We start from the raw sequence: 27,333 nt of genomic DNA on the forward strand, positions 1-27,333 counted from the left end.
CACTACACAATTAAGTACACAGTGTACTAACAGAAGAGTGTGATTTGAGACACATGGATTTTTTTGCTGTTGAAGAGCTGTGTGTGACATGTGATATGCGCCCCCCTCTACCCAGTGGAAACTACGTCCTCACTTCTTTATCCTCTCTCCGTACGACGCCACCTCATCAAGCGCATTTTGCACACTGATGAACACATCCTGGATGGCGTACAGTTTATCCATGAAGCCTTTGTGCTCCGAGTCCTGACAACAACGAGGGAAAGGTCAGAGTTTAGTCATTTAATTCACTATACTGTGTTAAATGTGCAGCTGTTTTATGATGACAACACCTTGTCGTCTTTATCCTCCTCTTCATCTTCCCACTCAAACATGGCCTCCATAGTCTGCAGCAGAAACAGAAGCAATAAACTGTTAACTGATTGAAATACAGATGTTAAAGGACAGATCTGTCTTAAAACAACAGTCAGGAACCCAAATGAACATTAAAGCTGTTTTTCTTGCTTTAATGATTCCTCCTGTTCATACTGACCATTAGAAGATCCCTTCATAATGCACTTACAATGTAAGTGATGGAGGACTAAATCCACAGTCCTCCTTCTGTGGAAACATGGATTTAAAAGTTGATCTGAAGCTAATATGAAGCCTCAGTCGTCCAAATGAGTCAAATCTTCATCTTCTATGTTTCAACGTTACAGTGTTTTTAGTAGCAAAGTCTTTTTGTTACTATACTTCCACCACAGCTCAACAGGGAAACACTAAGAGGGAATCTGATGCTAAAAAGACTGTAAATGTGTCAGATATCACTTGATATGACCAACTCAGACTGCTGAAGCTGAGTAGAAGCTGATCATCTACTTTAAATGACTGTGTGGACTCAGACTGTGGATGCAACCCAGTATCACGGCAGTTTGTGAAATAGTCACGAAATTTAATGTATAGATTCGTGTACATGGACAACATTTTTCAGATTTTTTTGTGAAACTCAGCATGACTTTTGAACTATTGGGAGTTTGAATATGAAGTGTATTTCATGCCTACAACACATTTGAGGGACAGACATCTATATAAAGGTACAAATTTCCATGTTTGGAGGTGGCGGGTTGGGTGGATGACTGTTGTTGGCCTCCCATTTCTAACCACGAGTGTCGTGTTTCTAACCAGTTTTAGTGCCGAACCAGAGCTTTAACCACAGCGTTGTCGCACCATAAAGCATCTTTATCTTTTTTAACAGTGATTTGTAACGAGTACTGACTGGCAAAAAACCAAGAACAAAAAGTTATTAGACATTTCCAATTGAAATATATTAGTTTGAAAGTCCTCACGAAAAAGTAAAGCAGTGAAAAGTGTCACGAAAAAAATTGAAAATTCGTGTCCTCGTACACGAAAATATAGATTAAACTTCGTAACTACTTCACGAAGTATACACTTCCATTAAAAGCACATTTGAAGGAGATCTTTCAGTCAGTATGAACAGGAGGAATGATTACAGCAAGGAAAACCTCTTTCACTGTTCCTATGGACACCTGACTGCTTGTTTAAGACACACCGGAATAATTGTGAACCCCTCCTTTAATAAAGAAAAGCCTGTTTTGGTAGTTTCCTCACCATGTCTGCTATGTCCCTGCTTGAAGAGAAGAAGTAGTTCCAGACCAGCAGCAGCAGTAAGGCCAGCGGCAGCATGTAGATCTCAAAGTTCCAGACCACCAACACAAACATCTGGAAGGCAAACGCCTGATCTCACTGAAGAAAACACGAAAATACCTACGAGTGTGTGTGTGTGTGTGAGAGAGAGTGTTTTGTTTCATACCACGAAGGAGAAGATGCTCCTCTGTGCCGACTCCCATTCAAAGCAGCTGTTGATATACGTCCCATAGCTGATCAGGACCATGATGCATCGCTTCACACGGTTAAAGTTCTGCTGCAGCAACTGAGAAACACAAAGCACATCATGTTTTCTATCATTTTTAATTGATAATATATATATATATATATATATATATATATATATATTTTTTTTTTACCATCATCAAACCCCATTAAAAGACCCATACCAAAGTATTGTGTGTGTATCCAAAGTCTGATGTATCTTCTATTTCTCTATTTCCTCTGTTGTTGTTCAAAAATCACCATGAACACACACATACACACAGTAGTTTATTTGAACTTAATCCCACACATACACGATCCTGCTGCTAGAAATACTCATTAGAGCACCAAATGTGGATTAATCAACCGCTGAAAATAGTCCCAAACAAATGCTCTATCCTTTACGGAGCCCGTAAAGCATAGGTGTCAAACTCTGGCCCGCGGGCCAAATTTGGCGTAATTGTATTTAGTGTAATTGTATTTGGCCCGCGAGACAATTTCAAATTAATATTAGAGCTGGCCTGCCGGTATTATACGGCGGCAGCGCTGTAACACCGCATTCATCGCTTGTACTACAAATCCCATAATGCTCTGCTGTTGCTTTGGCGCCCATACGTCCGTTCATGACTCCGCCTCATGCCCATATAAGTAGAATCTGTGTTCATTTTTTTCCCAGAATGCACCTGAAATTTTCAAGATGGCGCTGCCTAGATTCGATACTATTGGCTTCCGAGCAGCAGTCCACAAACCAATGGGTGACGTCACGGATGTTACGTCCATTTCTTATATACAGTCAATGTGCACACCCCGCATCTCCGTGCCTCTCCCCCACACTGCGACCTCAAACGACAGCTGTCACTGTGTTACCCTACCAACAAATGGCGAAAAGAAAGGCAGAAAATAGAACTTTTCTGGACAGGTGGGAGACAGAATATCTGTTTACATGTATACAAGACAGACCTGTTTATCTTGTTTGTGGAGCCAACGTGTCAGTAACTAAGGAGTACAATATTAGACGACACTATGAAACCAAACACCAGGACAAATATAAGGACCTGGACACGGCTCAAAGGAGCCAGAAAGTAAAGGAGATGAAAAGAGGTTTGGTTTCACAACAGAAAATGTTCACAAAAGCCACAACACAAAGTGAGGCTGCTGTAAAGGCAAGTTATATCGTGGCACAAGAAATCGCCAAATCAGCCCGACCCTTTAATGAGGGAGAGTTTGTAAAAAAGTGCATGATGAAGGTTTGTGACCAAGTGTGCCCAGAGAAAAAGCAAGCCTTTGCAAACGTAAGCCTGAGCAGAAACACAATAGCTGACCGCACATGCGAGCTTGCCACCAATCTGCATGTCCAGTTGATGGAGAAGGGAAAAGATTTTGTTTCTTTTTCCCTTGCTGTGGATGAGAGCACTGACGCGTCTGATACTGCGCAGCTGTCCGTCTTCGTCCGCGGCGTGGACTCAAATCTGTGTGTTACGGAGGAGCTTTTGGGATTTAAACCAATGCATGGCACAACCACAGGGAAAGAAATCTTTGAGGAGGTTTGCAAATGTGTAACTGAAATAAACCTTCCGTGGAATAAACTTGTGGGATTAACCACTGATGGTGCGCCAGCCATGAGTGGTAAAAGGAATGGACTGGTGGGCAGGATTCGTGAAAAGATGCGCGAAGAGAACTGTGCAGGTGAATTATCTGTTTATCACTGCATCTTACATCAAGAATCCCTGTGTGGTAAAGCGCTGAAGATGGAGGATGTTATGTCCACAGTAACAGAAATTGTTAACTTCATAAGAGCCAAAGGTCTCAATCACCGCCAGTTTAAGTCTTTTCTGGAAGAGTGTGATTCAGAATACACAGATGTGCCGTATCACACAGAGGTGAGATGGCTAAGCCGCGGAAAAGTGCTGAACTAGATTTTTCGAACTGCGTGAAGAAATATGCCAGTTTCTGGAAAGGCCCACTGTGAATTTGAGTTTGACACCCCTGCCGTAAAGGATCATGGTAAAAAAAAAAAATTACATTGTGGCCACAATATAGCTATAACGTGCGCATGAAATACTAATTTGTGGCCATGAGATACTAATTCGTGCGCACGTTATAGCATACTTATTTCGTGGCCACGAAATAGGTATAACGTGCGCACAAAATACTAATTAATAATATTAATATAATTCCTCGGTGCACACAAAATACTAATTAATAATATTAATATAATTCCTCTGTGCTCGGTGCACTCTCAATGCCTCCCGTATTTCTGGTGACAGCTGCACATTGTAGAGCTCTGAAACTTTAAACTTGATGCAGCTGATTTAAACATTATGCTCAAGCTCTGACACTGTCCTATGAAATCACTTTAGTCTTTGGCAGATCAAAGTGGAATGATTTTTATTGATCAGATATTATCTGTGGCAATAAAGGATTGTGCAATTTTCTAATCAGGGTTCTATTAGCTGTAATATTGCAGTGTAAAACAAACTTCAGCAAATCAGGACCAAGCATAAAACATCATCAAAGTGTTAACGTAATGGTTTAAAGGAATTATAGCACATTTCATCAGACTGATCAATAATATAGTGAACTTTTAATCTTCTGTGATATAATTGAAGGACAAATGTCCAGAGAACACTACAGACACATTCAGTAGTTCAGTCAGAGCAACAACAACCTGCAAATCAATACAAACTTCACTGATAGGCTATAGGTTCCCTTGGCAACGTGATACATACAGTGAGCGCTACTGTAACTGCACGGCTTCGTCTGGTGGCATCATTAAATGCTGCGGTTCATATAACCTATGTATTCCCTCAGCTGAGTCTGACACACATGATGCTACTTTCAAAGGCACTTTTTTAAGATGATTTCAAGCTGAAACTGTGAACAGAATTTGGTCCGGACATAGGCTATTGCAGGTTCTAGAGAAGGTGCGCTCGATTTGCTTACCCAGCTGTCCAGGAATGATATTAATAATATTAATTAGTATTTCGTGCGCACGTTATACCTATTTCGTGGCCACGAATTAGTATTTTGTGGGCACGTTATAGCCTACTTATTTCGTGGCCACGAATTAGTATCTCGTAGCCACAAATTAGTATTTTGTGCGCACGTTATAGCTATATTGTGGCCACAATTTAATTAAACATGCACACGAGTTAATAAAACGTGTACATAAGTTAATAACGTAAGCACGAATTAATGAAACGTGCACATGAGTTAATAAAACGTAAGCACGAGTTAATTAAATGTGCTCACGTTTTATTAAATCGTGCGAACGAGTTAATAAAACGTGCGCTCGATTCTGTCAACATTAAAAATATATTGCATGATCCTTTACGGGCTCCGTACTATTCTCTCCTGGCTGTTTGATTTTATTTAAAAACCCCAAAAAAAACAACTACAGTGGACAGCTGTTTTAGGAAATTACTGAGCCTTTTAGTTTTGAGCTTTTTAAAAAAAAAACATGAATATTTGAAATATGATATTTCCAGTCACTGTGTAATTATAATAAGTGTAATGTAATTAATGGTCTCTTCTTATTACGATGAACATACTAGTAAATACTAAAAACACATTATCATACGTGTTTGGAGACTTTTGGTTCTTCCTCGATGTACTTCTGCTCAGCAGGGACGACGGTCTTCAGAGCAGCTTTCACCTGAAGAGAAAAAAACAACTCAATCTTAAAGCCAGTCAGGCGTCACATACAGTATGAATAAAAACACTCTGGCTGACACTCACTGTGTTGTAGATAACATCCACTTCTAGGTAGATGACTCCTTTGGTCGTACCTGTCAGCTCCTTATTCTTCAACACGTATCCCTTCTGCTCTCCGTTACGGAACTGACAGATAAAAGATGGTCGGCGTTAAAGACCGTGTAAAGTTAATTCAGACATTTTCTTCTAAACACATTAAATAGGTCATAAATGTATTTCTAAAAAAGGTGTAAAAAGCATTTCAACCATTTAGATTTGAATTGTGGAGCTAGGCTTCACAAACTGTGTTTCAAGATTTCTGTCTGGATTTAATGGGTGGGTCTGAAAATCATTACGTTATGTAACCCGGCGGTGTTAACCAATAGCACGGTTACACACCGGAGCATAAACCCGCCCCTGCTGCCGTAGGTATAAATACATTCAGCGCACACTACTACTACTAGTACTACAGTCTACAGTTAGCTGAGTTAGCCACCGAGCTAGCTGCCGAGTTAGCCGCCGAGCTAGCAACTGAGTAAGCAGCAGAAAGCTCTCAGGCCTAGCGTCCATGTTTCTGGTAGAGGTGGTGACTTCGATTGACAGGTGACACTTGGTAGGGGGCGGGGCTTCAGCGAACTCGGCGGCCACTCCCACAGCGTTTGGGAGAAGAGAAATAGGCAAACTTTTACACAACTTTGAAGCCTAATTTCATATATTTGGCGATTTTTTTAATCATTCAAATTTGGCAGGGTGGTTAACAAAACGTTTTCTGTGGTATGTCAAACTCATATTTATTTTTACTTTACACAGACTTTAATTAATTATAAAGACTTCAAACACACTTCAAGACTTTTTAGTAGCTTTTTAATGCTAACTGGAAATACATTTAGGACCAATTTAAACATGCAATATATATAAACTACTGAGTACAACCCTACTGATGCATGTTTACTGTTTTTACTAAGCTTCCTCCGTCACTATATGTGTGTAGATGTTGCTGCAATTCTTTGTCGTTGAAACTACCTCTAACGGAAAAATCGGAACACTAATCGGGACACCAAGTCAAATTTCATCCACTTTTACTTTATGTAGTGTTAGGGCGTGTACACATGTAGCCAGGTATCTGGAAAAACGGATCTAGCTTTTCATCCACACGAAAACGATTATTTCTGAAAACTTCGGCCAAAGCGGAGATTTGGGAAAACTATCTCGTCATTGTGTGTACAGGGGAAAAATTTGTTTTAGGTTCCCGAACGTCATAGTATACGACAGAAAATGCATCAATGTCAGGTGTGCGACCGTTGTTTAGGCTTTATGCAATCTGGTGTGGACGATGTTATTATTGAGAACGGAGGGGGGGAAATATCCGTTTTTATAAATACCCGGCTACATGTGTACATGGCCTTAGTCTTGTAGGATCATCCCCATGTTCCCACATTTCTAAGAAATGTTCCTCCCATCACAATTAGGCCCTATGTTCCCTCAAGGATTTTCCATCAGTTTCCCTAATGCACATAACATTTTTCATCTAAGACAGGTTAAATTCTTTATGTTATTATTAAACTGAGGGAACATAGACACGCTCCTGTGTTATGAAACTATATGCCATTTACATTCAGTTGATTTATGTTTGAAAGAAGTCTTTTAGAGCAGGTGTACTATACTAGCCTACTCCCTCCATCTCTTTTAAAGTGTGTTAACCTGCTAAATCAGCAGCTGGAATGAGACTCTGCATGTACGTGATCCTCCTAACAGTTTGCTGCAGGCGTCCATGTTTTCCAGAGCAGATGCACTGAGACGACTTCAGATTCAAAATTAGGAATATCAGCTCTGAACTATCCATTTCTGACTTGCAGTAGATTGCAGCATTTGTAAGTAAGATGTATGTAGATACTGTTTAGAGGCAGGTGTACTGTACATACAAAAATACACTTTTCATTTATAAAGTGACTTTCAAAATATGCAAAGATGCTTTTTAAATAAAATCTATTAGATTTCTAAAAGGTGACCTCAAAGTTAACAGTGGAGGTTCTTTGGATGTTTTCATCTTTAACTGATATGTATGATATACTGTAATGCAAGAATGTGATGCATTAACTTATAAACAACAGAAAATTGAAAAAAAAAGAAAAACTGCGTGCAATATTCATGTCTCCTATTGTAAAAATATACAGAAGTACATCTCTGATTTATGAGATGGTACAGCTACACGTTTCAATCTTAATTATGACCCTGAAACCTTTATTAGGACATTTTTATACACTGTAGATTTTAATTTTAGGGCGTATAGATAACAAGACACAATCTGTTGTTTCATGCACTCACATATAATAAAGGGATGGCCACTTTTCCCAGGAAGTCAGCGCTTCTGTCTCTGTCCTCGTCAAACACTGTCACCTCCAACACGGAGTGAATGTCTTTCACATTACTGACAGACAGAAAGAGAAACACAAGGTGATTCATTCAGACTGATGTAAAGAGCTGCCAACATGTGGAGTTTTATTATATAAGGTTTCAGCCAGTGAGTGACAACCACTACAGCCGCTTTATTATTTAATGAATCTGTTGTGCTTTTAAAGATCTATCATACATTTAATATCATTGATTCATCCCAGAGGTTCCCATAATTTGAGTCTTAAAAAGCCACAAAACCAATCGATAAACAGAAAATGAATCTGACTTGATCAATCATTTAATTTTTTAAGCATGAATATCACACAGTTGCTCATTGGAGAATCTTAAATGTGAAGATTTTGAACTTTTTTTGTGTCGTACATGATAATAAACTGAATTTCAGTTTTTTTTGTGGCTTTTCATCAGACAAAACACAACATTTAAAGTTATAACAGGCATTTTTCACTTTTACACTACACTACCAATTGATTAATCTATAAAAACAATCGTTAGTTGCAGCCATAAAATAAAACAAAAAAACAATGATAACCACATAATATATAAAGGTACTTAGAAGCAGCTCCATTCAAAATGTTATTAGTAACATATTTAAATTTGTAATCAGAAATATGTTAACAGCAGGGAATGAAATCTTTCTGTATTATGGGGATAAATGAATAAAACATGGCCACAGATTCACTCACAAGGTGAAGACTTTGTTCCACTCTGGGTTGAGGTTCTTGTAAACGGTGTGTGTCAGCAGTCTGTCGTTATTCAGCTCCAAAACGCAGAAAGGATCGCTCTTACCTGAGAAAAACCAATGTGGGTAAGTCACATTATATTTAATATATACTGTAACAACAATCACAGAAAATATAGCAATAAATAATAATTAAAATGTTTATATTATACTGTGATAGCAGCGATCTGTCTTACACTGAACTACTCCCCAGAGACTGAAAACATGATCACTGTTATTAGTCTTTGCAGCTGTTTAATAGTTTTTATTAGTCAGTTTTTATTAGTCATTCACATATGTGTTGTTACTTCACACATGTGGTGAAAACTTTAAATTGTATTTTTAATTCTGGCAGTCATGTTTTTTTCATGACTGTGAGTGTTTCACTGAAAAAGAGGAATGACCAAACGTTGTTCTGCATTTAAAACAGAAAAATATTGAACACCAAGGGTTGTAATGTTAATGTTAAAGAAGACCTGAGAGCCAAAAACATCCTCATCCGAATAAAAGAGAAATACATATGGATCTGGGCTGCACTTTTTTCCTGTTGTTCTTCACCTTTGACCCCTACAGTTAACACCTGATGCCCTGTTTTTGACATTCATTATATCACAACCGATTATGAGCCAATTTATGCACTTAAATATTGCTTTATGAATGAAAACCTTATAAAAATTCTCAATTCATGCAAAGATCTTTTGTAACAGCTTAGGACATCCCTATTAAAAACATGTACAACAAGTAAAATAGGGAACACATGATGAAGAAGATTTTTTGATGATTATTCTAAGATTACCATTTACATCTGCAGCCATGAGTCCTTCAGCTCTCATGACCTTCACCTGCACGATGCCGATATCCTTCAAGTTAGAGAACGACTTCAACACACTCTAGAGAACGAAAAAAGAGAGATGTTGTTAATGCTGTAGAGATACTCCAGCATCATCATCATCAGCACTGAGAAAGCTGCTCACGTAGCGTTTGAGTATCTCCGTTCGCTCTTGCGGGTCGTCCAGTGGTGTGACGGACAGGTCTGCAATGGAGACGTGAGCGGTGGCGGTCAGCGTGAGCAGCAGCACCACGTAGCCCCGCGACTCCTCCAGAGGAAGCTCCAGGTGGTGCGTCTGCTCTTTAGCCAGCGTGGAGAGGTCCAACTGACAGCTGAGCATCAAACAACCAACACACACCGTCAAATCATGAAGTTACACACTGAGTTATAGCTGCAATTAAACTTTTTAATGTCTGTTTACCATTTTAAAAAGGCCGTTATGCAAAGAAATGTGTTTGTGAAATGAGTAGTAACTATAAAACTGAGCTAAACACCAAACAAACAGCCTTTAATTATTCCCCCTGGACAAACTGGATATTAATAGATCCCTTCATAACACACTTTTAATGTGATTCTTTTTATTTTCAGTGATGAAAAACATAATCTGCAGCCCTCATTTTGTGCAAAAAGAAAAAGTAACTCATAAATACGAGATCATTTTCTCGTAATTATTAGATAATAAGTCCTAATTACAACATAAGAACTCACATTTTTGGGGGCTTTGGTGTTTTTAATGAGCTTTTATACAACATTAACAACTTCTAGTATATTACAAATTAAACAAATGCATTAGGACCCGACCAATACTGGATTTATGGCCCGGTATTAGAGATTATTATGGGCCGATAAAAAAACTAAATTTGGATTAAATAAAAGAATCAAATATACATAAAATGCTGCCTATTTAACCCTTACTCACTGTTCACTGTCAAACTTTTAACCCATTTTTATATTTGAGAGCTGTAAAAACACCCTATACACATTTCTTTTAGCCAGCTCTTTCCTAATGTGACCCGCAGTATACAGAAATGGAAATAAAATGCATCAGTTTAAAAACAAATGTTGTGTAGCTGATACAAATATGTACAGTATATATGCAAATGTGAATGTTTAACCTGTGTTTATTATTATCAAAAATCAGCAAAATAAAATGTTCACCTGGACCATAAAATAGTGATTGATAACATTTATTAATGACTGACGGGGTATTTATGAATGGTGTAGAGACAAAAGAGAGAAAAATATCAGCACATATGCCGATACCAATATTTCTCTGATCGGCCAATATCGGCTACTCGATATATCTGTCGTGCTCTAAAATGCACGTAGACAGAAACTGACCGTCCGATGAAGTCGTCTCTCCGCCCGGTGTCTCTGTCCCACACTGTGATCTCCAACACGCCTCCTGACTCCTCGTACAGATGGAGGTCGAACTGCTCCCTCCACTGTGGACTCAGGGTCTTTGGCACCGTCTGCACACAGGACAACAACACAGGTGACATCCCCCAAAATAAACCTCAGCAAGACGCTCAACAGAGACTGAACTGCGGGGGTTTGGGGGTTAATGATACCTTGCTTCTGTACTTCTGGGGTCCTAGCCTGAACTTGACGTATGGGTCGCTCAGACCGTTGTGGTCCATGGGGATGAGGTTTCGCCCTTCGATGAGCGCGATGCTGACGATGCCTCTCCACAGCTGCCATTTTCGATGTAGCTCTGAGAGACGTGTTGACTGCTGCTGCTTGTCACACACACACAAAAAATCACACACACACACACACAAAGATTTATTCATCACATGTTGAAAATAGATCTCTGTTGTTTGTATGCAGATAACTGAGTAAGACTGATGATGATTTACGACAATTGGACCCAAGTTTATCTGGAGCAACAAGTCCTCAAACAGACTAAAGACATGTTCTGCTTTTTTGTGATTTCCACTTATTAATACCCTGTTATAATGTTGTATATTAAACATGGTCAAAGTTCAATAACTTGAGGCGAACGTATGTAGACATGCTGCCTACAAGTCAAAAGCGAAGGCTTCAAGTTGCTTTCAACACATCGCACAAGCCCGTAAACTGCCGTCTGTTCCGGAAGCTTGGTTGCTAAGCTGGTTGCTAACGTGGTTGCTAAGGTGATTCAGCTCCAACATGGATTTGAGAAGTTAACATTTGGTGACATTAGGAGTTTTTAACTGGAAATCATATAAAGATATTCCAGTAGAGACCCAGAATATAAATACAGAGCTGGAAACGTACAAAAAACTGAGAGTTAACATAATAATTTTAGGCTAATACTGTTAACCATGGTCAGTAAGCCACGTTTAAAGACTGCAAGAAGTTCAAATTTAGCCTTGTTATAACACCAGTCTTTAAGACGTGTAGATTTACATAACACGAAATAATACTAGTTGTTACGTAGATAGTAAGATTCACACCCACTAACTGTTACGTTAGCTAACTGAATTAACCAACGGATAAAGTTAAAATTTGCTTGCTTATATCAGAGCCTGTCACTTTACATTTCACAGAAAATACACATTAAACCTCAAATTATATACCATTAATGTTAAATTACAATAATTTAGCATAACTGAATACTGTTAATTCCTAAACACACACAAAAGATTGGCAGTTTATTTTATTTTTTGGCTTCTAAAACATTTTTTTTCTCAATAAATTTTGGTCATGATGCAACAGTCCCTCCTGTTCACATAACTTGTTGCTTCTTATTGGATGTTTCCTAATCTATATATTACTAAAGTGTTTACTAGCCAAGACATTACATAAAATGCAATGGTGCAACCTGTTTAAGTAAATCACAAGATTGAAACTAGTTCTTAAGAAGGAATTAACACACAAACTTAGTGAGATATATATATATATATATATATATATATATATATATATATATATATATATATATATATATATATATATATACATGAGCATGGAAATGACAGCAACAAACAACAAAATTTAAAAGGACGAGTTAACAATATTTCAATTCTGTCTTAAAACAAGAGTCAGAAGCCGAAATGAACATTGAAACATTGTTTTTTCTTGCTGTAATCATTTCTCCTGTTCATACTGACCATTAGAAGATCCCTTCATAATGCACTTACAATCAGTCTTTTTAGCATCAAATTCCCTCTTAGTGTTTCCCTGTTGAGCTGTGGTGGAAGTATAGTAACAAAGAGAGGGACTTTGGCATTAAAAACACTGTAACATTAAAAGAAACCTGCTTGATTTGAATCATTTAGACAGCTGAAGCTTCATATTAGCTTCAGATCAACTTCTAAATAATTTTTTTGCACAGAAGGAGGACTGTGGATTTAGTCCTCCATCACTTCCATTGTAAACATTATGAAGGGATCTTCTAATGGTCAGTATGAACAGGAGGAATGATTACAGCAAGAAAACACACTTAATTTTCATTTTAGGACCTAAATGTTTGTGAACTTATCCTTTCAATACCCAGCAATGCAACTTGAACAACACCACTAAAGCACGTGCTGAAAACTGTCAAATAAGCCTCTGATAACACAAACAGCGAGCATACGAGGCAACACCGACAGACAGATGATCAGCATGAAGGCGTCAAGACAGCAGATGGAAAGCTGTGACAGCACACACAGATGGAGCAGTGATGATGATGATGATGATTTTACCTTAGTGGATCGTTTCCAGGACCTCCTGAGCAGCATGGTCTGAATATACATTAAAATACATTATTTCAACTGAAAAAAGCTGAAAAAAGCTCTCTATCAGGGCTGAATATTCATTATTATGCTCATTAGCTTTAATGATATTTGTATGTATCCGAGTTCTTTGTCTCTGCATGTCCTGATTCTGCTGTTTGTGTTTTACTGCTGTTGTTGTATGTTGATATTCCCACATCTTCATCTCTGCCTTTCATTATCATACATCTAAATATTCTCCATCTCCTGCTGTCAAGAGCGGAGCTGCAGCACAGAATAACAGTTGCCCTATAATTAATTTATCAACTGAATAAAACATGAAGGAGACTTGCTGTGTTTAAATATGTCAGTGTGTGGAAACTGTCTTCTGTCTCTGTAATCTGATAAAGGATAAATGACCAGGAACTACATGTACTGTAGGAACTATGTATTACATTTGGGTTACATGTAATATTTCCTCCCAAACACCAGGAGGCGCGTGTTAAAGGGTGAGCTGGACACAGGTTATTTAAGTTCATGCAATTGATCACAGGTGTTACTGATGGAAAGAAGCAGACAGTTTGTGACTCTGCTCTGGTTTATGTTGTTATCTTAATGTCACTGCACTATGGTTATTACTTTGTACTGCAAAAAAAGGCCATAAAGAATTGAATCTGTTAAGCAACAGAAAACCTCATTTTTAAATAAAATCACAACTTAATATGTAATTTACTTTCAGTTCAACTGTGCAATATATATATTATATCACTTTAAATATGTGCAACACCAATATTACTCATGTACATAATGTTACTATGTTTTACTACTATTGTTTTTCTTTCTGTAACACTAAATGTCTTCATTGTGGGACTAATAAAGTTTTATCTAATCTTAAACACAAATGAATTTATAGTTTAGCATTAAAATATTTTACTTATTTAAAAAAACAAAAACATCTATCTGAATTTACGTGGTTTGAATTCCCGTCTTGGACGAATCAGTGAATTTTCTAGCAGGTTATTTCCAGAAGTGCAATTTTAAAACCTTAATTTTAAAGCTAAAAGTGAGAATATCTTGATCTTTGCTGCTTCGATTGTGATGAAACTTTCTCTTGTGACTCTCCCATCTTCGTGTAAGTCCCATTACTGCAAATATACAGCTGTGATAACGTGTATTATCATTTTTATTATTATTGTTCAATTAAATTCAATGGAGACTGTATAAAGGACATATAGCTCATAGGGGATCCATAGAAGTAGTTTTTGTTTTTGCACTATACTTTTAATTAGAGATATTACAATTTGTATTTGTTTATTATTAGTATTTATTAAAATGTTGACCTTTCTTAGCTTCCATACAGATATCTGTGGAAATAACATTCAGTAAAAGCTAACTAAAAATATATATATATAAAAAAAAAACAAGCATGAATTTCTTTTGGTTTCAGCCGTCAGATGTCACACTTAGATCAGCAGTCAGAGGAACAGTCAGACACCAAAACCACAAAGCTAACAAAACTACAGCTAGAAAACTAACAAAAAAGGATTAAATGACACATTAGAAGTATAACATCACATCACTAATACTATAGTTACAGCACATACTCTCTATTAGACGACATGGAGCTAATTTGCTGGACTGATAAGAGGAGAAGCTTCTCTCTAGAGCAGGAAAGGGTCAACCTGAGCTCAACTAAAGGGAATCACTAAGCATTTAAATCACCACTAAACTCACTTTATTCACATAGGGCCTCCAGCGACACATCCTAACCTCTCTGTGCTGCAGGAAACACAAAGACTGTGTGTTGTTATAAAAGTTACCACAGAAGAAGATAGAAACTGTATATGTACGCTCATGTCATTTCTTAATCCAGTAATGCTGAAATAGTGCTAACATTTTAACCTTGTGACCTTTTTAAAGTCTGTAAAGTAAGAATAAATATGTGTTCTGAGTTTGACATACCACAGAAAAGTGTGTTGTTAACCACCCTGCCAAATTTGTATGATTAAAAAAATCGCCAAATATATGAAATTAGGCTTCAAACTTGTGTAAAAATCAACCTTTTTCTCTGCTCACAAACGCTCTGGGAGTGCCCGCCGAGTCCGCTGAAGCCCCGCCCCCTACCAAGTGTCACCTGTCAATCAAAATCACCACCTCTACCAGAAACATGGACGCTAGGTCTGAGAGCTTTCTGCTGCTAACTCGGCGGCTAACTTGGCGGCTAGCTCGGTGGCTAACTCAGCTAACTGGCTAATGCTGAATGTATTTATACCTACAGCAGCAGGGATGGGTTTATGCTATCACCACTGCGTTACGTAACGCAGCAGTGATTTTCAGTCCTGCCCACTAAATCCAGACACAGTAATCTTGAAACACAGTTTGTGAAGCCTAGCTCCACAATTCAAATCTAAATGGTTGAAATGCTTTTTACACATTTTTTAGAAATACATTTATGACCTATTTAATGTGTTTAGAAGAAAATGTCTGAATTCACTTTACACAGTCTTTAAAAACAAAGCAATGTCTACTTATCACCAGTGGTGTGCAGTCAGGGGCAGCAACCTCTTTCCTTTCCTTCCTTCTTCCTCCCTCCTTTCCTTCCTTCTTCCTCCCTCCTTTCCTTCCTTCTTCCTCCCTTCCTTCCTTCCTTCTTCCTCCCTCCTTTCCTCCCTCCTTTCCTTCCTTCTTCCTTCCTCCCTCCTTCCTCACTCGTTTCATTCCTTCATCCCTCCTTTCCTTCCTTCCTCCCTCCTTTCCTTCCTTCCTTTCTCCTTTCCTCCCTCCTACCTTCCTCCCTCCTTTCCTTCCTCATTCCTTCCTTCCTCCTTTCCTCCCTTCCTTCCTTCCTCCCTCCTGTCCTTCCTCCCTCCCTCCTTTCCTTCCTTCTTTCCTCCCTCATTTCCTTCCTTCCTCCCTTCCATCCTTCCTTCCTCCCTCCCTTCCTTCCTTGACTCGAGGACAACAGGATGGTTAAAAAGTGGAGACAATAATGTATTCTTTCTGAATGGAGAAAGTACCAGTGTTGAATTATGGCTTGTTTCTAGCTTTATTAATGATGCGATGCGAGCGAGTTTGTTTAAAGAGAGCCGAAGTGAAACAAGAACTTTTAGTTTTTTATCCAGAAATCAGAAAACCTCATTGAAAATCCCTCAAAAGTCTCACAGACACTTGTTCTAACTTCAATAATTAAACATCCTCAGAACAAAACCTCTCAGCAGTAGGATGTGTTTTTCACTACATATCCTTAGACAGGAATCTGAATTTTTTTTAACTTTGACAGTCTGGGGGGAAAATGCATAATTAAATATTTTACTTTTACGAGAGGAAAAGCTTCAAGGACAAGACTCTCTCCTCCTCAGATTAATAATATCTCTGCACACTTCCTCCAACAGAACAAGTAGAAAAAGTGGAGCTTTTCTGATAATGGAGGTCATCTTATATTTTGGCCAATATGCTGATAGTCATTTAAAAATTCATTTAAAGAAACCGCTGAACATTTGCTGGTTGAGGCATCTTTGTGATGGGTATTTCTACTATTTTATAGGTTGAGCAATGAATGAATTAATCCCCCCCAAAAATGATAGATTCATTGGAAGTAAAAATAACAATCATTGGTTGCAGCTTTTATACCAATAAGTTCTGACTACAATAACTCACTTTGTCTTCACTCTAATATAACATTTGTACAATTTTCAACTGATACTCGTGTCAATAACTTAAACTGAGCTGAAAAGAGAGAAAATGATGATGTAGTTTCATCATCATTCGTACCGTGGAGTCTCGTCGTTCCTCTATTGGACTGTCTTTGGGCGTCAGGTTGACGGTGAGCTCCAGGGAGCCCAGGTCCTCATCGGGATGGTGAGGGTCCTTCAGCACCAGAGTTACAGGTATCGTCCTGTAACACACACACACACACACACACACACACACACACACACAGGTATGACAGGTGTGAATACGGTTTGTGCTGCTCTTTCTCTCTCTCTCTCTCTCTCTCTCTCTCTCTCTCTCTCTCTCTCTCTCTCTCTCTCTCTCTCTCTCTCTTTCTCTCAACCCCAACCAGTCGAGGTAAATGATGATCGCCCACCTAGAGTCTGGTTCTGCTTGATGTTTCTTGTCGTTAAAAGGAGAATTTTTCCTCGCTGCTGTTGCCAAGTTGGGTCTCTTTGAATTCAATGAAAGCGTAGAGTCTAGACCTGCTCTATATGAAAAGTGTCTCGACTTAACTATTGATTGATTTCTTTCAATAACATTCTCGCATAAAGACTGCCTTTCTGCTTAAGTCCTGAAAATTAAATGGCATTTCTTCTACAGCAACTTCTGCTTTTTAAAGCTCTGTGTTCAACTTTGACAAAAAGACCCAACTACGATGCAACAAATGTAATCTTTTAACGTGTCACACTGAGCCTGATTGCATCCTGACACTAAACACAAGAACAACAGACTCTGAACAACAACACACATTCACTCTCCTGATGAAGTCTCCTTCTTATCTCACTTACAAACATGAACACACGTCTTCTCCTGCAGTTTAGCTTGTTAATGAGCCACCGAACAAGCATTCACAGGGGAAAGGTGCCCCCCCCCCCCCCCCCCCCCCCCCGCTAACCCCATGTTAGCAGAAAGACTGCTAATTAGCTGCTCAGCTGCAGCACATTCATGTCACTTAGGACCTGATAGATGATGGTTTGGTCTTTAAAACTCCTGTTAGTGACATGCTGTTTGTCCATGACTTAACCTGACAGCTAATGCCAAGCAAACACACATTTTTGACATCTGAATGTGTTTTTTTCCTCCATTTACCAAACCCTCTAAAAACACGTTATTATTATTATTTTTTTTTACAGTGCAAGAGTTTTAAAACTACACCTACCAGCACCTCTAAAGATGAATATGTTATATCTCTTTGTTTAATCTGCACACAAACAGAGAAGTAAAAACAACCATTTGTGACTTCCTGTCGTTTTACTGCGAGGCTGACTCCAGGTCAGTCACATGTCTGACTGAGAAACAGTTGCAGCATATAACACATAAAAAAACAACTGCTGTTCATTTTAAAGGCTGTAGTCGTAGTACGTCTATGCCTGTTTATGAGCTCTAAAAGAGTCACTGAAGAGCTCTTTTTTCTTCTGTTTGGTAATATGAGATGGCTCCACAAAAACTGTGGCCTGACCCAAACCTCGACAAACACACTGAAAGTATGTTGGCAGGATGTATTTTGGCAACTCAGCGAACCATCACCACAAAACAGCCTCAAACATCCCTCTGACCCACTTTCACAAAACTAAAACTGAATGTTGGAGAATCACAGAGGTGTTTTTTTTATTGTGTAGAGCTGTTATATGTGGCTGTGTCAGGTTTTATTAATGATACTGTGTTTAATTTACAGTTTATTATAATACATTTATATATGGGTATATGAATGAGCTAATGAATGTAGTACAAGTGTATAAGGGTCAGTGATAAATAAAGGTTGGCAAGATGAACAATTCAAAAATATCTTTAAACTAGTTTTAAAAGCAGCATCAGGTTTGTTAAAATGTACATTTAGTATTTTTGTTGGTTTTATATCATTTGAAATGACATTTGCACCATTTTTTACCAAAGTATGACTGAATGCTCCTGAAACTGTCAAATGGTGTAACCACAAAATAATGATAAATAATACATATTGTATCACCTACAGTGTATTTAAGTGGACTTATACTAATAATGACTTCATTTAAAACATGTAAATGTTTCCTGATCTCCATGATTCCCCAGATGAAATGTAATATTTAGAACAATTGTATTCCATTACCTTTATTTAATATAAAAAGTTATAATGTAAGATCACGCCAAACTAGTTGATATGGTGTTTTATTGAGAATTTACTGTTTTTAAGCAAGTTGAATTATTTGGTATAAAGTTTTTATGGTTACACCACTTAGACATTTTTGCCATAATCCTCTAATATATTCTCTCAAAATGGATTAAAAGCAGAAATTTGCTGGGTCCACAAAAAAAGAATGTGTGCAAGTTATTCATACGTTTATTTTCACATTTTAACCCCTTTAAAATTAAACTAATTTGTCCAAGTTCCCATGTGTGTCAGGATTGGAAAACTATAAAAGAAAATAATGCATGAAAAAAATGTGACATGTTATAAAATGGTGAGAATATAAGGACAGTTTTAATGTCTCACATTGTTCATAGCTTCTTACTGAGTAGAGCAAACGTATATCAGTCTCTGTTATCAGCTCTTTGGTGATCAAATTAACGTGCATTTAGAGTCTGACTGAGAGCTGATAGCGATGCAGACTAATGGCTTTGGATGAGATCATATTGACATGCAAAACCACGAAATGTGACCGCTGAGACGGCCCTTTAAAACCTGCAATCTGCCCTCTCCTCCACCTGCCATCATCTATACTGTGTTTTAATCAGTGGTGGAAGAAGCACTCAGATCCTTCATTTAACCCTCCTGTTGTCCTCGAGTCAAGGAAGGAAGGGAGGAAAGGAGGAAGGAAGGGAGGACAAAGGAAGGAAAAGAGGAAGGACGGAAGGAAGGAAGGAAGGGAGGAAGAAGGAAGGAAAGGAGGGAGGAAGGAAGGAAAGTAGGAAGAAGGAATGAAAGGAGGGAGGAAGAAGGAAGGAAAGGAGGGAGGAAGGAAGGAAGGGAGGAAAAAGGAAGGAAAGGAGGGAGGAAGAAGGAAGGGAGGAATAAGGAAGGAAAGGAGGGAGGAAGGAAGGAAGGTAGGAAGAAGGAAGGGAAGGAGGTAAAAGTACATGTGTGTTATGAGCTTGATGTAGTATTGCAGTGAAAGTTGTGATGATCACAATCTGGCTCTATGTTCCGTAGTCACACTAGTTGTGAAATGAAGGGTTTAACATTTGTTGCATCATCATGACATTGTAAATAAGAGAGTTTGCAGGTTATAGTGCATGTTGTGTTTTTCCCCGTCACACCCGCCCAAAGATTTAAACAGCCAATCAGCTCCTCGCCTGCTCTTCGTCTGCTCATCTGTTTCCAATTTATCTCATTAGTTCTGTTTATATCTAAGTTCTGGTTTTCAGTTGAGTCACGTTGGATCCTTTCTTCTGTTTTGGTCTGTTTTTCTCGGCCTGCACGCCTGAATCTCTTAACCTCCGTGTCGTCATCCCGGGTCAAATTGACCCCGTCTGTTTTGACTGTTCCTTCTTTCTTCCCTTCCTGCCTTCAGTCTGTCCTTCCTTCCTCCCTCCTTCTCTCTTTCTTTCCTTCCTCTCTTTCCTCCCTTCCTTCTTTCCTTCCTCCATCCCCTTTCCTTCCCTCCTTCTTTCTTTCCTTCCCTCCTTCCTTCCTTCCTTTCCTTCCTTATTTCCTCCCTCCCTCCTTCTCTTTCTTTCCTCCCCCCTACCTTCCCCCTTCCTTCTTTCCTCTGTCCTTCCTTCCTCCCTTCCTCTTTTCCTTTCTCCCTCCCTCCCTCCCTCCTTCCTTCTTTCGTCACTCTCTCCTACATTCCTTCTTTCCTCCGTCCTTCCTCCCTTCCTTCCTTCCTTCCTCCTTTCCTTCCTTCCTTCCCTCCTTCCTTCTTCCTCCCTCCTTTCCTTCTTTCTTCCTCCCTTCCTTCCTCCTTTCCTTCCTTCTTCCTCCCTTGACTCGAAGACAACAGGAGGGTTAAACAGATATTCTTCACTTTCTACCGACTGTTTCACCTCCTGCTGCTCCTCTGACAAAAAGTAGTGTTTGGTGCCTCTGACTGATATATTATTATCAGACCCAAACAGACTCTGCTGCCTTTTTTAGTTTTCAGCTGTGATTGTTGTTTTTTTTTCGCTTGCAACATGATGGATAACATTCATTCAAGATAAGAATTTAGAGCTCAACCACATTGTTCTGGTAATTTTTGCACACTGATATCAAAACACATATTGCTTTGTTAGCTTCTATGACCCACAAATAGTGAGGTGCAGTTTAATATATCCAGTGTGGCGAGCTACTGACACAAAGTCACATATGACCTCTGAGTACATTATGAGCAAACATTGGAAACTATTTTACAGGAAAAGGCATATAATATAAATATAATAAGAGATTAAAAACATAACATTTATAAAAGTGGGAAGGGTGGGGCCCCTCCAAAGGGTCAGCAGATAAATGTGAGGGGTGGTGAGATGATTAATGGGAGAGGAAAGAAGAAAAAACTAAGTTCTGATACACAAATGTGTTTTCACTTTTTGGACTTTTTCTCTAATCTTTGATTTTTTCTGAAATATTGGATCATTTGAACATTTATTGAAATGAAAGCATGTGAGAAGTTTAGAGGAAAAAATCCCTATTTATTGGAGCTGTTAACAACTCATAAACATCTGAAATGTGAGCCGACTACACACTGCTTTTTGGTTTCATCTTTAACAATGTGTTGTATTTTAAAAGCTTGTTATATTATCCATTGTGTATAATCTTCATCTGAAAAGTAACTAAAGCTGTCAAATAAATGTAGTGGAGTAGAAAGTACAATATTTCCCTCTGAGATGTAGAAAGTAGCATCACATGGAAATACTCAGAGAGATAACATGATTACATGATAACATGATGTGGGGCAACAGCTCTCTAACATTTACTCATCGTTTTATTGTCTTATTCAATTAACTCTAGGTTTTATTAATCCATTATTTATTTGTATTACCGTCCAGTGCATTTGTAAAGCACTTTGGATTGTATATGACTTGTATGAAAGATGCTTGATTGCTTAAACTTGACTAAATCTAATTGAAAAGTTTAAGTTTTTCTACATTAAAGTACTTTAAAAGGAATCTGATGGCTGTATTTTCAACATATAACAGATGTCTAAGCAAAAGCACTTCAGAAGTCAAATCCCTTACATATCACACAACACAGTGACAGGTGCAGGTGATGTACAGTACAGTGCATTACATACCTCTGCTGCTCTAGAGACTCCATGTAAAGGTAAGCAGAACCCATGAAGTCATCTTGAAGGCCGAAGTCATAGTCAAAAACCTGCAGACCAAAACAACACAAGAGTAATCTCCCCGGACTCTTCAGCTCATTAAAAATTCATATCAAAAGATTTCTCTTCTCTTCACTTGTTCTACTATCAGCTGTCCATTAGAGACAAAAAGATTACTAAAGCTGCATCTTAACCCTCCTGTTCTCCTCGAGTCAAGGAAGGAAGGGAGGAAGAAGGAAGGAAAGGAGGAAGGAAGGGAGGAAGAAGGAAACATTAAGGAAAGGAGGGAAGGAGGAAGGAAGGGAGGAAGGAAGAAGGACGGAAAGGAGGGAAGAAGGAAGGAGGGAAGGAAAGGAGGGAGGAAAGGAAAGAAGGGAGGAAGGTAAGGAAGGACGGAAGGAAGGAAAGAAAGGGAGGAAAGGAAGGGAGGAAGGGAAGGAAGGAAGGGAGGAAAGGAAAGAAGGAAGGACGGAGGAAAGGAGGAAGGAAGGTTGGAGGGAGGGAAGAAAGAAAGAAGGAAGGAGGGAGGGAGGAAAGGAAGGAAGGTTGGAGGAAAGGAAGGAGGGAGGGAGGAAGGAAGGAAGGACAGAAGGAAGGAAGAAAGGGGGATGGAGGAAGGAAAGAAGGAAGGGAGGAAGGAGAGGGGAAGGAAAGAAAGAGAGAAGGAGGGAGGGAGGACAGAAGGAAGGAATGAAGGAAGGAAAGAAGGAACAGTCAAAACAGACGGGGTCAATTTGACCCGGGAGGACGACACAAAGGTTAAAAGAGTGAGCGTCCGAGCCTTTACCTTCACATACAACGGTTCACTCAGACAATCCAGCAGTAAAGTCGTCTTCTCGTCCCACACAGGGTTGAGGTTTTTGTGGATGGTTTTGCTCCTGAACACTTCCTTACCAGCCAGCTTGAACTTGACATACGGATCACTGCTGCCTTAAAAAAACAAAACAACACATGGATTTCACAGATGCATGAAAACAAGAGCAGAAAAGTGGTGGTGGAGAAAGAGAAGAATACCAGCAGATATGACTCTACCTCCTCTGTCTCGGATGGCCAGGTTGTGTCCTCTCTTCAGCTCGATCTCCAGCTTGTACATGCCTGATGTGGGGAAGAGACGCTCAGCTGGAGCATCTGAGGAGCTCGGTGCACCCATCCCCTGTTTAGAGGAAACAGATGCTTTGATTACCAACTGAAACCAGCCCACTCCTGCACCGCTCTGTCCCAAAAAAAAAAACCTCGCCTCACAGGAAACTCACCAGCATTGTTTTTTAAGAGGGAATGAAAAGCTGCTTGAAACTGACGCTGCTGCTAAGTCGAGGTTTTAACTACCTCCTCCTGCATCCAACGAGTTTCTAATTCAGCTCGGTAACTCGTCCCGCGGGGTTGAACGCTGACAGGAAATTACACGAGAGTAGCTTCCTCCCTATCTGATCAGTGAGTGTTTTTTAAAAGCTGAGTGTTTTTCCATTCTTGTATAATCCTCACTTCAATTGCAGCACCGTCACTTTGGCCGCAGCAAAAGCAAAGCAAAAAAAAAACTGAAGATACTTAAGTGGCATTCACAGGCTAAAAAACTGCTGCTGCACCGCCTCAGAGATGCAGGAGAGGTACGGATGCTTCACTGAACACTTTGCAGAAACATTTAGATAACAGTTTGGACTGAAATCTCTATTATCTCAACTGTGACCACAAACCTAAATACAGAGACTTCAGTCATTCGAGGTGAGAAACTCGACTGAGACGGCGACTTATAGCACAGAATAAAATAGCACAGCGGAAACTATTAATCTTTTACATCTCTAAATTGAGATTATTTGAATCGTTCTTCTCCTTTTCTTTTTGGCCGCAGCATAAAGAAACTGTAAACACCCTTTTAAAAGTTTAAACATTAGGAAAGAGTTGGAGAGGTGTTGTAGTAAAATAGTAAAAAGCAAGGCTGGATTAGTACTCGCCCACCGATGTTTCCCACCGTGGCCGTTAAAATACACCTTAAATATTTTGATCTTCCAGTCAAGCTGACATGTTCAATCACACAACTGTTGGTCAAAAGCTGAATAGCTGCCTGTACAGTTTAATAAACCAAGTGCTGAAATATTTCTGCACTCACAAATCACAATAGAATAATTAGAGCTGGGTATCAATACTACATACTTTTAAGGCATCAACCTACATAAATTGATACCAAGTAGTATTGAAATGTCTCGATACCTGCAATCGATCCTTTTTGCACCCAGAACTAGAAAATATGACTATTTGTATGGACTTGCTCACAGTCAATCAACACAAGCGTTAAATATTAATCATTTGAAGATTTTCAAAAATGAATTTGTGTAAATCATTTAGATGTGGAGGAGTGGTAGGGCTGGGCGATATGGACAAAATCAAATATCATAATATTTTAGACCAAATACCTCGATATTGATATCACAACAATAATGTAGAAATGTTTGATAAATAATCATCAGTAATGTGGATATAATGACAAAGTGGGTAAAAAGTACATAAAAGAACAGCTAGAACAGTCTGTTAAGATCCGAAAAAAATATATTTTACTCTAATCCAGCATTTAAAACCAGGAAAAGACGACTCTGATGACATATCGTGATATTACGATATCCAAAATCTAAGACGATATCTAGTCTCATATCACGATATCGATATATTATCAATATATATTGCCCAGCCCTAAGGAGTGGTGACATTTTATGTAAATGAATGCTTCTATTCACATGATTGGTATCGCTTCATCATTTTTTAAACAATACCCAGCCCTAACAAGGATACAATGGTTTGAATCATGTGAAGGCAGTGTATGGCTCAACACGAAGGTAATATCAGTGTTACACAACAGTTACTACTGATACATGTGACTGACTGTACAACAATACCATCCTGAGATACACACAGCAGCTCAATGCAGGTTTCAAATTAAGGGTCAATAAGTGAGCGAGGCAACTTTACACATTGCAAAAGCCATCATATAACACACTAGACAAATCAACTCCTACACATATATGAGCTATAGGCCTGCAGCAGCAGCACACCACAGTGATGCAAAACACACCAATAAACTCATCCACTATATTATTATATGTATGTATGCATAACATTACCTGGTCATCCAATCACAACAGATAATACTACTAAATGCACTCACAGAATAATGGTTCTTACTGTTAGAGGGTCTTCTTTCTTGCCTTAAATCAGAGATCAGGTGCTAAAAGTCGAGCTCCTTCATAAGCTCAGACCTAACGTACATCAAAGAGAGCACAGAAATACTTTTTATTGCAGCTTCTTCTTTTCTCTTCCTTTTCTTTCTTTCTTTCGGCTTCCCTGCTAAGTAATCCTTTTCCCCACACACTAGTTGATAAGACCTGCTGACCAAAGATCACTTACCAAGCCGTGAAACAGAAAAATTAAGATTGATCTAATTATCAAGATCAACAGAGTGTGTCTAATTCCTTTCTGATCTTGTATGGTAGAACGGGGCCAGGTAAAATGCAGCTGGGTACTTTTTTGTTGTTGTTGTTATTAACGTTTTTTATTCGTTTTGAAGCATTTTTCTACATACATCGGATTCACGCCAATATACACTGATTAGCGCATTCCATATCCACATAGAAAACAAAACAGAGAAATAATACAAAACAAAAACAGAAACCAAAAGGCAGCCCATGAACCCCTGCAGCACCCCATCCCCAATACACACGCTAACAATTACATCATGTGTAACTTTCATTTACACTCCTCTCCAGTATTCTCTTATATTCTGTATGCTTTCTACACGTTTGTGTCCACACTGTAGTCAAAATATAACCATGCTTGGCTGGTTTTACTTGAATTAACCTGCACCCTTCCTATCATGAGTTTAAAACATAGACTGTATATAAGAAATGGACGTAACATCCATGACGTCACCCATTGGTTTGTGGACTGCTGCTCGGAGGCCAATAGTATCGGATCTGAGCAGCGCCATCTTGAAAATATCAGGTGCATGCCGGGAAAAATAAAAACACAGATTCTACTTATATGGGCATCAGGAGGGGCATGAGGCGCCCTCCTGAACCTTTGAACCAATCAACCTGTCAATCACAACGTAGCCACGCCCTAATACATACCCTGCTTTATCGTCAAATATAAAATCAGGGAGGCCAACATTTCACAAATGAACATCATACTGCATTGAAGAAGGCTTTAAACTAGCGATTGAGACCATAAACACATTTTGAAAACGTTTACTGAGGTTAGAAATCAAGTGAGAAGTTGGTGAATTCTCCATTGACTTGTATAGAGACGGAAGTCCTTTTGACACCAAAACGGTTGCCCCCTGGTGGCCTTTTGATAGAATGCAGTTTTAATTTACTTCCGCGTTGGCCTCATTTCAGAGGACTGGAACTCCCGATCTATCTTTGGTTAAACCCATTTTATACAACCTATGAGGAGTAAAATAATACCTATGAACAATTTTATAGTGTATACATTTATTTTCTAGCATCTCTGGTTATCCCTCCAACATTTGAAATGATATCCTGCCAGATGTCCTCACCAATATTCATACCTAGATCTTTCTGCCATATTATTCTCAAGCCATCACACAGCTCGGTCTCCATGCTAGATATCTTCTTATAAAACATTGAGGCCAGCTGAGTACTTTTTAATTATTTCCATTTTAGGCTGCTTTATATCTCCACTCAACTACATTTATTTAAGAGCTATAATTTACTTTGCAGAATATTCAATGAGTTTATAAAACATGATGGGTTATTATCGATTTAAACCTCCCAACTGTGTACATAAATGCAGCTTATTAATTGATGTATCAGTAGTAGTAATAAAACACTCATGAGACTTGTTTTCTTTTACCACTGAAGTACAGTTCCTTTTTATTTTTAGCCCAGTAAACTTTTGTTGAACTTGTTGCCAAACTTATTTCCACATCCAGCAGTTACTGATCAACATCATTCATTAGTTCATCGTGTTTCTGTCCATCTGCTGAATGTAAAGTCCAATATTCTCTCTCTGTTAGCTCTGTTTTTACTCTCTACCAACTCCTGAGGGAAAAATCTAAATGCTCCACTATGTTCACCAGCTAGTCTACAGATAACTGTGTCTTTAGCAGGTAGAGTACAGTGGCTTTTTTTAACAGCTTTTACTCTGAATACGACGCTATGAGAGCGCTGAGAGTGAACCAGAACAGTAAAC

General features: G+C 38.8%; 1 protein-coding gene across 9 annotated transcripts in view; it reads right to left on the reverse strand.

Moving 5' to 3' along the window:
* LOC133995538 (multiple C2 and transmembrane domain-containing protein 1-like) overlaps positions 1–27,333 on the reverse strand; it is a 52,770-nt gene that overhangs the window by 3,735 nt on the left and 21,702 nt on the right. Inside the window, exons 3-20 of one of the 9 annotated variants that reach the window (XM_062434981.1) lie at positions 23,167–23,253; positions 22,922–23,064; positions 22,105–22,184; positions 16,973–17,096; positions 14,936–14,980; positions 13,193–13,231; positions 11,093–11,260; positions 10,863–10,993; positions 9,667–9,853; positions 9,489–9,582; positions 8,658–8,760; positions 7,885–7,987; positions 5,605–5,706; positions 5,447–5,521; positions 1,808–1,927; positions 1,606–1,716; positions 330–383; positions 134–243 (exon numbers count right to left, since the gene is read on the reverse strand). In XM_062434981.1, coding sequence (XP_062290965.1) covers positions 134–243; positions 330–383; positions 1,606–1,716; positions 1,808–1,927; positions 5,447–5,521; positions 5,605–5,706; positions 7,885–7,987; positions 8,658–8,760; positions 9,489–9,582; positions 9,667–9,853; positions 10,863–10,993; positions 11,093–11,260; positions 13,193–13,231; positions 14,936–14,980; positions 16,973–17,096; positions 22,105–22,184; positions 22,922–23,064; positions 23,167–23,253 — 1,876 coding nt within the window. Of the gene's footprint in view, positions 1–133; positions 244–329; positions 384–1,584; positions 1,717–1,801; positions 1,928–5,446; positions 5,522–5,604; positions 5,707–7,884; positions 7,988–8,657; positions 8,761–9,488; positions 9,583–9,666; positions 9,854–10,862; positions 10,994–11,092; positions 11,261–12,381; positions 12,385–13,192; positions 13,232–14,935; positions 14,981–16,972; positions 17,097–22,104; positions 22,185–22,921; positions 23,065–23,166; positions 23,288–27,333 lie in introns of those variants that run through there. The other 8 variants (XM_062434985.1, XM_062434982.1, XM_062434983.1 and 5 more) reach the window with 8 other exon arrangements.

This window comes from Scomber scombrus, chromosome 15 (assembly GCF_963691925.1).
Source record: "Scomber scombrus chromosome 15, fScoSco1.1, whole genome shotgun sequence".
NCBI classification, from domain to species: Eukaryota; Metazoa; Chordata; class Actinopteri; order Scombriformes; family Scombridae; genus Scomber; species Scomber scombrus.